The 12,414-nt window shown below is 45.1% G+C and overlaps 1 protein-coding gene across 1 annotated transcript in view; it reads left to right on the top strand.

Moving 5' to 3' along the window:
- The window catches only part of KNDC1 (kinase non-catalytic C-lobe domain containing 1), a gene marked incomplete at its 5' end in the record, with an annotated part of 236,509 nt that overhangs the window by 124,055 nt on the left and 100,040 nt on the right, over positions 1–12,414 (top strand). The window contains one exon of the mRNA XM_082266721.1: positions 4,578–4,645. Within this exon, the coding sequence (XP_082122847.1) occupies positions 4,578–4,645 (68 nt within the window). The remainder of the gene's footprint in view (positions 1–4,577; positions 4,646–12,414) is intronic.

Here is a 12,414-nt window from a genome sequence, read left to right as displayed (position 1 = left end):
ATATATAAATCTAAAACCATTATAAATATGTAAAGAAATAATATATGGGAAAATGAGAAGTAGTGAAGATTATTGCCAGAAGGGATGACAATAAATGTGGAGAGTGGCGAATTGGCATTAGGATAATAGGACAAACTGGGGTGACATGCTTGGGTATGAGACGTAATCAGGGCAGTTATGCAGACTGTGGGAACTGTTGAATAGATACGCACTTGGGAAGTTGCTTGTGATATACAAAGATACATTTGGACCTATATACAGGGTACTTACTTTGGAAGTTACACATGGTGAAGGAGTTGTTATCGGAGGAGATGATGAGAGGAATCTCTGGAGGATGAAATGATGAACCTGGGCAAAGAATATTCATGTTAATAAGTGAAGACCAATTGGAGGTGAATACACTAAAGGAGATGGGAGATGGGCTACAGCAGCACATTGATCTCTATCTCCTCATTGAGGCCCCCAGGAGAGAGCGTTTCAAGGGAATAAATCCAAAAAGTCTCTCTCTGGCAGAGACGCCTGAAACGCTCAGTCCTGGGCAATGTGCTGGGGATGGACTCAATCACCCATACCTTAAGTCCTAGGGGGGACTTGTCATGTCATTTAGCGCAAATTCTCCCCTCATACATTAGAGATGGTGTCTACCTATTGGACCTCCTTAGCCACTACTCGTGGGAGCCCACCTACATGTGGGCATCCCTTGACGTTAATTCACTCTACACCTCCATTCCTCATCAGCTCGGACTCAGGGCCGTTTCACAGTTCCTATCCGCAGATCCCAATATCAACCCCACACAAGCCCAATTCATCCTAGATGCCACCGAATTCTGCCTCACCCGAAATTACTTCGAATTCAATGAAGAATTCTATCTCCAAACCACTGGCACAGCTATGGGGGCAAATTTTGCCCCCAGCTATGCCAACCTCACCATGGGGTACTGGGAAGCCAATCACATCTGGCACAACAACCCCTTCTCCCCCAACATCATATTCTATGCCCGATACATAGACGATATTATCGTCATCTGGGATGGTCCCCAATCAACTTTCATGCAGTTTGTTGAACATTGTAACCAAAACCCCTACAATCTGTCATTCACTTCGGTGTGGGATTCGGCCGAACTAGCATTCTTGGATCTCACACTATACCACCATGAAGGTAGTATCTTAGCCAAAAACTACACAAAACCTACCGCTGGAAATTCCTTCCTACACTATGGGAGTTGCCACCACCCCAGGTGGGTATCAAACATCCCGAAAAGTCAGTTCTGTCGCCTAAAGCGAAACTGCACCACTCAACAAGATTACCGCGAGCAGAGCGCTCTGCTATCCCAGAAATTCCTGGACAAAGGCTACCCATCACCCCTGGTCCAGCAAGCATATACACACTACCTCCAACAGTACAACACAACCGATTCCCAAAACTTGTCCTGCCCACGCAGCCCACCACCCCAACCTCTACGGTTCACCACCCAGTTTCACACAAAACACAGGAAAATGGAAAAAATCTTTCAAAAACATTGGTCTATTCTATTAGAGGACCCGCATTTAAAATCCACCATTACCCCCACGCCAAAAGTTTCCTACCGCAAAACCGCCAACATCAAGAACCTGATCGCCCCCAGTAAACTCAAGTCCGTTTCCACCCACCCAACCAACACCCTATGCCTCATCCCTCTCATAGGGATGTTCCAATGTCGTAAAGCTCTGTGCCTCACCTGTTCTCACATTCAGCATGGCCACAAAGAATTCACCATCAAAGGCAAAACATACCCAATAAAACAGTTCCATAACTGCTCATCAGAATATGTCATCTACTGTCTTACCTGCCCTTGTGGACTATTCTACGTGGGACGCACAATCAGACCACTTAGGAAAAGGTTTGGCGAGCATCGTCACCTGATTGAAAAGGGTAAAGACAAACACAGCGTCCCCAGACACTTCGCAGAATCCCATGACAAGTCCCCCCTAGGACTTAAGGTATGGGTGATTGAGTCCATCCCCAGCACATTGCCCAGGACTGAGCGTTTCAGGCGTCTCTGCCAGAGAGAGACTTTTTGGATTTATTCCCTTGAAACGCTCTCTCCTGGGGGCCTCAATGAGGAGATAGAGATCAATGTGCTGCTGTAGCCCATCTCCCATCTCCTTTAGTGTATTCACCTCCAATTTGTCTTCACTTATTAACATGAATATTCTTTGCCCAGGTTCATCATTTCATCCTCCAGAGATTCCTCTCATCATCTCTTCCGATAACAACTCCTTCACCATGTGTAACTTCCAAAGTAAGTACCCAGTATATAGGTCCAAATGTATCTTTGTATATCACAAGCAACTTCCCAAGTGCGTATCTATTCAACAGTTCCCACAGTTTGCATAACTGCCCTGATTACGTCTCATACCCAAGCATGTCACCCCAGTTTGTCCTAATATCCTAATGCCAATTCGCCACTCTCCACATTTATTGTCATCCCTTCTGGCAATAATCTTCACTACTTCTCATTTTCCCATATATTATTTCTTTACATATTTATAATGGTTTTAGATTTATATATTATACATTATTTATTATCTTAACATATATCATTATTTTTTACATACAGTTTTTCTATATACACCCTTTTTTATATACAAAATCTCTATTTTTATATATTCAATTTTTTTATATATTCATATATTTTTTATATATTCTTATATTTTTTCAAAATGACTTTTTACATTTTTCACACACATATATATATTTTTTTTTATATATATAATTTTTACATGTGTCTATATGTGTGCGCGTGTATATTCACGCGTGCGTATGTGTATGTATATGTATGTATATATATATATATGTGTATATACGTATGTGTGTGTATATATATATATATATATGTGTATATATATATATATATATATATATATATATATATGTATGGGTATATTTCTTTTTATTCCTCCATATTTTTCCCTATATGTATATACAATATCCTCTCAATTCTCATTTTTCCATTTTCCATTTTTAATTATTCATTTCCAATCCCACTCTCATAATTATTCATTTCCAATCCCACTCTCATCTGTATCGTTACTGTCATCCCCATTCCCATCAATATTCAGCACCCCCTTCCCCAACCAACTACAGCTCCACCTTTATGCACATCGGTCTTGGGACCAATCATAGCACATTTCGCTGATTAAGGATTGACCTCCGCATCATCCCATTCAGTTACATACACTCTCCGCCCCCTCTCACTTGCTCTCTTCTCCATCCCGGCTCTCACACTGTTCCCCGCCTCTCGTATGTCCTCGGGGCGTTGTGCTGCTGTGCGGTCATCTTACTGTCCCTACTGAGCCACCGTAGCTCAGCTCCCCACACCACTGGCATATAAGCCCATATCCAATATGGCCCCTGCACGGCCTGAAGAAGGAGCGCATGCTCCGCAACGCGTCGCCGTTCGAGCACACAGTGTCTCCAGGAAGTGACATCACGGCCCTCCTCCCTGCGGACCCACGCTGCCAAACCACCACCGAGCGATCAGCGCGTCCCACACCAGGAGACTGCAGCTCATCCTCCGCAGCACCAGCTCCGACAGGATCACGGAAGGACCCCCTGGACGACCTCTGCAAACCCACCACTCTGTTGAGATGCCTGTTTTTATCTGACTCCTGTGAGTAGCACTCCTTTAATTGTTAATAAATGGTACATTGCTACACTTAGATCGGCGCCCGGTCTTCTCTCTTCTTGTCTTATTTCAAAATAGGAACTGGCAATATACTGTCCTTCTTTTATAGTATACTAACTTATAATGAACATCCTTATGAGAAAAAAAAAATTAATAGGTTCGTTATCATGCTGAATTATCATTAAGCCTGCTACAGGCATGCCTTGGAAAGCCTGAGAAAATGTAAGGATGATGGAATGTATACTACTTCTATTCTCAGATTTGGAACTACTGATGATCTTATCCTCTCTGCAGAGCCTTCCTCTCTTTTTTTTCTTTAATTTTTTTTGCTATTTAGCCCATAGGAACGGGACATTCATAATATTTTCTGAACAGAAACAGATAGAAATCTGCAATAAAGTTTAGTAAAATTCTAGCAATGTAGCAGAACTGGGAATGCTGGTTTTATTTTGCATTAAAAAGTCCTTTTACATATTATTCACTTCAATAAACTGTCTTGGTCTTTATTACATAACAAGTTTGTTCTGCCTTCCTTGAGCTGGTGTCTTTGCCCTTGAGTATGACAGTTGTTGTCTGGGTGCAGCAGAGCAGGGAGACCAGCATAGCTAAGCTTTCTCCTAGGGCAAAAAAAAAAAAACAACCTCTATCCCTGGTGTACATAAGAATTTGTCTAAATCTACAGCAGGAAAGTAGAAAAAATCAACGATGTGAGCTATGTATGTGCAGAAATATGTATTGGTATGATTTCTGCTTATTTGCATGAGTTTCCACTGTACTTCGTTTTCCCTTTATCCAAAATCATACAGGTGGGGTAACTGGAGTTTCCATACCTTTATGTAAGTGTGCTCATGTTTTTTCTTAGTCCTCAGTTGCCTACACATTGAATACTATGCCTGGTTTTATTTTCAGAATCGTATGATGCATTTTGCATCCCCCCGGAGTATGACCATGATTGCGATGGAACTGGAACAGAAAAGGTAGGACAGAATTATTGTCTGCGTAAAGGGTAACTACACTTTCATAGGGGAAAAAAACAGTAAATAAAGAAAAAATAATATAGCGTATACAATTGCTAAACAAGTCACATTGTAATTGAATGTTATTAAAAACAGGGTTCATACGGTCCTGGAAATCCTGGAAAAGTTTTGGAATTTTTAGATGACACTTTCCAGGCCTGGAAAGGTCATGGAAAATTAGGAAACACACTAGGTTTTGGAAAAGTCATGGAATTAAATTACTGTGGAGGAGCTGGGAGCTGCGGGGAGCGGATGCTTAATTATTTTAATTATTTTATAATTATATTGCCACATACTGTATTCACATTTCGCTGTATTAGCGTCCTTCCGGGTCCGCGGTATGCGCGCGCTGTCATTGGCCAGCAGCAGCCGAAGAGATGACCCAATCAGGCAGCGGGGATGGCCGGCCGCGGTTTGCCTGGAGACACTGTGACTGGCTAGCAGCAGCAGTAACAGCCGGGAGATTATCAACCAATGAGGCAGTGGAAGCATCACTGGAGGGCTGGCCGGCCGCATGAACGTGATGATGACGCGGAAGGGGACGGTAACCGTTTCGGTTACCGCACCCCCGCGTCATCACGTTCATGCGGCCGGCCCGCCCTCCAGTGATGCTTCAGCTGCCTCATTGGTTGATAATCTCCCGGGTGTTACTGCTGCTGCTAGCCAGTCACAGTGTCTCCAGGCAAACCGCGGCCGGCCCTCCCCGCTGCCTGATTGGGTCATCTGCTCGGCTGCTGCTGCTACTGGCAAGTGACTGACAGTAAGGGCAAACTGCGGACCCGGAAGGACACCTACCTGTACCAGTGCTATACGCTGAATGTAAAAATGCCCCCCCCTTTATTGCTCTTTAGCCGCCCCCCAGTGTTCTTTAGCCCCCCCCCCAGTGTTCTTTAGCCCCCCCCCCAGTGTTCTTTAGCCCCCCCTAGTGCTCTTAAGCCCCCCCGGTGCTCTTCATCTCCCCACAGTGCTTTTCATCTCCCCCCCCATGCTTTCTGGCTCCCCCAGTGCTCTCCAGCTCCCTGGCTCCCCCCTCATTGATTTCCAGTTCCCCCCAGACAGTGCTCTCCAGTCCCCCCCTCTCCCCCTGTGCTCTCCATCCCCCTGGTTTTCCATGTTTCCAACCCCCCTGCAATGCTTTCCAAACCCCCCCTTTAATTCTCTCCAGTCCCCCCCATCCTCCCTCCCCCCCTGCCCTTCAGCTCCTCCAGTGCTCTCTGCTTCCCCTGTGCTCTTCTATCATGTCTGCAGTCTCTGACCTTCTCTTGTATCATGTCCGCAGCCTCTGACTACCTCCTGTATCATGTCCGCAGCCTCTGACTACCTCCTGTATCATGTCCGCAGCCTCTGACTACCTCCTGTATCATGTCCGCAGCCTCTGACTACCTCCTGTATCATGACCGCAGCCTCTGACCACCTCCTGTATCATGTCCGCAGCCTCTGACCACCTCCTGTATCATGTCCTGTCCGCAGCCTCTGACCACCTCCTGTATCATGTCCGCAGCCTCTGACCACCTCCTGTATCATGTCTGCAGTCTCCGACCTTCTCTTGTATCATGTCCGCAGCCTCTGACCTTGTCCTGTATCATGTCCGCAGCCTCTGACCTTCTCCTGTATCGTGTCCGCTAAATGTACAGTGTGTGTCGTAAAACTTTGACATTTCGAACATGGGAGAGGCAGCACTGTCTAGCCACGCTAAAGGTGCAAAGCACCAGTCTGCAGCTGTGTGCTTGACAGCTTCCAATCCGATCGCTGGCTTTTTCACCTGTGCGCCTGAAGTGACACCGACTCCCAGCTGCGGCAACGGTGCTTCCATCTCATCCACTGTAAAATAGGGGACCATTTTGAGTCACGCTGTATCCAGAAACGAAACCCTAACTGCAGAGGTACTACTGTACACTACAAAGATTGTCATTTATTTTAGTAAAAATATGCTGGGTGTGACATGGATTTTCTTCTTATTTAACATGTATACATAGACATTTCATGAAACATTAGGTCATGAATATTTACGTGAAGTCATGGAAAAATCATGGAAAAGTCATGAAATTTTATTGGTGAAAATGTGTATGAACCCTGTAAAAATTACCTTTCCTTTTCAATCAGCAGCCGCTGTCATTTTCTGAAAATGCAATGCAATATGGCTACTTGGAGTTGTTCTGTAAACAGAATGTGCACTGACCACACCCCAGAAACATAATTTTCCTGCTTGTGTGATTGGCTCATTGATTTTCTGCCTAAGATCCAAGTCAGATTTCTGGCATCCCATGTCATTTTTTGGTGATATACTCCCAATAGGAACATGTCTAAAGGGATGCAGGTCCAGCAGATTTCCTCATTAGTGTCCTGCAGCTGCACAGCTGACCTGACTGATCATTATTAAACCACTTCCATTAGATCCACTTATACAATAGCACAGCGGGGAAAATCACTGCACCAACATTGTTTGTTCTGATACGGCGATCTGTCACTTTTTTTCTTTCAACTCGATGGGTCGAACTAAATAAACTATCATTGTGTACCGGCCTTTAGGTTATCATGATGCTCATTTATTAATTTAGCATGTTCCCTGTCAGCACAAGTGAATTTTGCACGCCTTATTGTCTTGAAGTACTGCCCTTGTCTTTTCCCTGTCTTAGTGCTGCTTTACAAAAGATAAAAGTAGGCTGAAATCAAATTCAAGTATTTTAAATATTTGCAAATGCAATAAATGAAATGATTGTTTAACCACTTGCCACAAAATCACGTACCTGTATGTCATCTTGCTCAAGTGGTTATACGGGGGTGCCGACAGTCGGTTGGCTTTCTTGTAATAACAAACGATGCAGCTAAGCAGCCTCCCTGGTGTTACAAGCAGCACGAGTGCCCCCCCCCCCCCCCTGGCCCCAGCCGCCTTCCGTGCCTCCCCGGGCTCTCCCATCCCACTGGGGAAGAACAGAGCCACCGACTGGCCGGGGACCGGAACAAAGCCGGAATCGGCAGCCAACAAATTAAACAAAGTTGGTATACTCGGCAGTCAACGGCGCCTGTTTTAAAAAATCCAAAGAATTCAAAAATGCTGATCTTTGCATTTTAAATACTTTCAGGTGCAGCGGAGGGATTTGGGGTCCCTCCATAAAGAGTACCTGTCACGGCCTATTACTGTCACAAGGGATGTTTACATTCCTTGTGACAGCACTAAAATTGATCAGAATATGTTTTTTTTAAAGGGACAGTGTAAAAAAAAAAAAAAAAAAAAAATGAAAGCGCCCCATCCCTCCGTGCTCATGCGCCAAAGCAAATTCATACGTTAACAGTGTTCAAACCACACATAAGGTCATGTATATCTGGTAAGCGGATTTGGTTATTCACTTTGGGTGTGAAGTGGAGGTCTTGAGTCACCCTCTTACTTTTACTTCTACTCTGTCTCCACTGGTGGTCCAGTTCCTGCTACGACTACTTCTGTGGACTGTTATTCTATGTACATTTTTTAAAGTTTACTTCATTTTACTTTATTTTAAATTGGTTTTAGCACTGCATTCCTTTCTGTTTATGCATTTTTGGAGTATGGTTGATTGCTCTTAGTGCTGGCAGTTTTGTATATACGCTAGCGCAGTGTTTCTCTTTGTCTCAATTCTAGTGCAAAACCTCCTCTGTAAAATTTTTTAAAGCATCGACTGTTGAGATTTTTAAGTACCGTAGTTTGTCACCATTTTTTTAAAGTTTATTGAAGTGTATTTTCTCCCAAAAAATTGGGTTTGAAAGACTGCTGTGCAAATACAGCGTTTCATAAAATATTGCAAAAACTGCTTTTTTATTCTCTAGGGTCTCTGTTAAAAAAATCGAAATATTTATATATAATGTTTGGGGGTTCTAAGTAATTTTGTAGCAAAAAATACTGATTGTTTTTTTTTTTTAAGTAAACAAAACAGAGGGTAATTATAGCAACACATTCTAGATATCATTGTGTAGGTAGATAAACAGTCGTAGTGACATAAGGTAAGTAAGTATACAACTGGAAACAAAGGAAAAAGAGGGGGGGGGGAGCTAGGAATGGTAGGAGATGGTGCTGTGCTCAGCAGAGGATTCGGGGGGGGGGGGGGGATGGGTGATGCCCTCAGTGATATTTGAAAGTCTTGTTGTGGAAGTCCAGATCTCGTTGGGGAAGGTTAATCTTCATGAATTCCCACCATTTGGCTTCGAATCTGTCTTTGGAGGAGGCGTGGTTGAAATCTGTATTTAGGTAGTCTTTATGAAGAAGAGCCAAGAGTTCCTTTTTCAGCTGGGTAATGGATGGGGCGGAGGATGAGACCCACTGAGTTAGTATAGTTCTCCGTGCTGTAAGAAGGCAGGTGAGGATCCATGTCGTGTGATAGAGGATAGGTCCTCCAGACCATAGTTGTAGTTGTTTGTCCCAGTGGCAGAAGAGAAGTAAAAGTGGGTCCTTTGGCAGTTTGAGCAGGGTGATCCCATAAATAAAAGGATAAAACTTGATCCCAGAAGGTCGATATAAAATCACAGTGCCAGAAGCGGTGGGCCAGCGAGGGTCTTGGGGAACGGCAGAGGGGGCAAGTTCCAGCATGGGGGTCGTCCTCTTTTTTTTTTTTTTTTTAAATTAAGGAATCTTTATTTAGTTTAACAGAGAAAACACAGAGAAAGAAACATCAAAACAGAAGGGTATAAGCTAGGATGAGGCCAAACGGTGCCACAGTGCCACACCCCGGGGGTACAGTATCAGAAGTCAGAGTACAAGGCAAAAATCAGGCAAGTAGCGTTACCAAATAAGTACAGGACAGAGGGCAGGATGCCGGTAGCCACAAACAAGGAGCCACTATGGGCAGACACAGGTGCCAATCGGAACATTCAGCACGCTCCAAGGGACCCTGGATCAGGGATCATTGGGGCCAACAGCCTCCATCAGACCTCCCCCGTTGCGGCCCACCAACCAGGGGCCCCCTGGGACACGTCCCTCCGCCCAAGATGGGCAGGAGGGAGGAGCACCGCAACAGCCCGTATCCCCGTAGGAAACATGGACAGCTCTTGGGCAACCCCCGTGGCTCAAAGAGGGAGGCATTCAAAGCATCGGCAAACCATCCAACAAGGTCCACAAACCAACCTTCTGAGGTAGAACAAACAACATATAATAGAGGGGAAAGAAAAGGGGGGTGAAAGAGAGAGAATAAGAAAGGAAAAAAAGAAAAGGCAAAGGAAAGGGAGGAGTGAAGTGTCATACCTGTCGAGATCTGGAGCTCACCGTGTGCCACACTTCGCAGAGGCCATCCACATCATCCAGAAGCCCAAGGTACCGCACTGCAAATGGTCTAAGGAGGGGACAAGGGTACTCTACCTAGGGATGGGTCAGCCAGCACCAATAAGCCCTGGTCAAGGCTTGAGGGAAGCACAGCCAGGTCGCCCACATAGTCGATCCATGGTCTCCATTTCACATCATTACTCTCCCACGTCCTCCTACACTTGGCCACCCAGTCCTCTGCATCTCTCATACTGTCTACCGCACATTTCCACTCCGACCTGCCCGGGACCTGTGGCCGCTTCCAGTAGATCAGGATCAACCTCCTAGCAGCATTGAGGAGATTGAGGCAGCAAGCTACGCCGGTAGCGGCTAAACGTGCATGCAGGGAACGGGCAGGAGGAATCGGAGGGGGCCCGAACGGAAAATCCAGATCCAGAATGGACCTGATCTGGTCCCGAACATCGTGCCAGAAAGGGGCAATGACTGGGCAGTCCCACCACAAATGGAGCAGGGTGCCACAGCCCACACAATTCCGCCAACATGCGGCTGAGGCAGAGAGGTAGATGTGGGCCAAATTCGTCGGTTTTTGAATCGACCGAGCTAGATTGGGTAAGTTGGTATAGATAGGTCAACTGAGTGTCAGAGAACCTCAACCCCAGATCCCTCTCCCACAACTGAACACACATAGGTTCAGAGGTGGACGATGCGGTACCTAATAATTGATATAGCTCGGAAGGTTTGAGGGAGTCAGGAGGACGGATGGAGGAGCCTTGAACCATAAAAAAGTAATGCAACTGTCTATACTTCCAGAAGTTCATGGGGGAACCGCCATGGCGGTCCCTCAAAGTCTCGTAGGGTTTGCTAGCAGGAGCTTGCCCCTCTCCAGCAGCTTCCCACAACTGGCATTACCATCATCCACCCAAGGGCCAAAGAAGGCCATCTGCTCTCCTGGGGGGAACCAAAGGTAACCTCCCAATTGCGCCAGGAGGGAGAGAGGGGGTGCCAGGTCAAGCAGCTTGTTCTCCCGGTCCCATACAGCAAGCGCATGGACCGTTAGGGAAGAAACATACTCTGACAACCCCCTGAATTCCCAGGAAGGGGCGTAGGACAGGTTTCTGCCTGCCATAAACTTCTCCAGCAAGACCCATAGCTTGGAATGGGTGTGGAAGCGCCAGTTCAGGATACGCTGAAGGACAATAGCCTGATAATAACGTTGAACATCTGGCAGGCCAAGACCCCCCAGATGTTTGGGGCGCTGCAACGTCGCCAAGGCAACGCATTCCAAAAGAAGCCAGTGATAATGCCATCTAGAAGAAGGAAGAAACTCTGGGGGAAAGGGATTGGCAGCATTTGCAGGTAAAACAGCACCCGCGGAAGGGCATTAATTTAATAATATTCACCCTCCCCAACCAAGTAAGGGCCTTCTTGGTCCAATGCAGAAGGTCCTGTTTGATAGCAGCCAATAAACGCGGGTAGTTAGCCGCGTAAAGAGTGTCAAAACGGTCTGTAAGTTGGGGGGTCGTCCTATTTGAGCAGAAAAGGTATGTGAGCCTGGTGGAGGATCTTCAACTAGGTTTCTCTCCAAACCTCATTCGGTGTAATTTGCTCAAAAAAATTTGCTGGGCTACCGAAAAACTCTGCAATGTCCGGGTCCGGAAAGTGTTTGCCCCAGTTATTAGCTGAAGAGCTACAGCTGACAGGCGTAATGATAAAATACTGATTTTAACTTATAAGCAACAAATGTCAGAAATAGGTCTGGTCTTCAAGTGGTTAAAAAATTTGCATGCCTTTTTTATATCTACCTGGAATTTTATTTTAAATGCAAATTTTTTTTTTTTTTTCTGTATATTTATTACAATAAATGTGTCAATGAGTTCTGCAGTGGCACTGAGGTTAGCAGGAGGAGCCATTGAGTGCTGTTGGGGGTGGGGAGACCCAGGAGATTGGCACTCCCGGAAGTATCATTTTCCAGAGTGCTTCATTGGGCAATTCTTCATTCTCCTTGTATCAGTGTTTGGCTGCATGAGCATGGAAGAGGTGAGTATTTACTATATTTTACAGGAAAAAGTGCTTTTACTATGTGTTTCACGACAGGGTCGTTTTAAATAAACAGAGTGTGTGTGCGTGTGTGTGTGTATTTGTATGTATGTATGTATGTATAAAAAAAAAAAAAAAAACGTATTGTGTGATCCACATATTTATTTGCACTTTGCACGAATTGATAATATTTGCACAAGTTTACATTGGTATGTTTAGCAGCGCTGCAACACGGACATTACATTTACTTAAAGGCACATGCACTTTAATTTGCAGCTAGCAGCTTTTTGCACAGTTACTTTAAATTACACCATTTTTTATTTTATATTGGGTATATGGTCATACCATAAGCGCGAGGTTTATTCACTGGTTTTTGATTACACACAGGTGGATTCTATTTATCATCATTAGTCATTTAGGTCAACATTGGATCATTCAGAGATCCTCACTGAACATCTGGAGAGAG

The sequence above is a fragment of the Pelophylax lessonae genome (genome assembly GCF_965119305.1).
Source record: "Pelophylax lessonae genome assembly, chromosome: 9".
NCBI lineage: Eukaryota > Metazoa > Chordata > Amphibia > Anura > Ranidae > Pelophylax > Pelophylax lessonae.
Note: the sequence above shows the minus strand (reverse complement) of the source record. Positions and strands in the feature narration are given on the sequence as shown.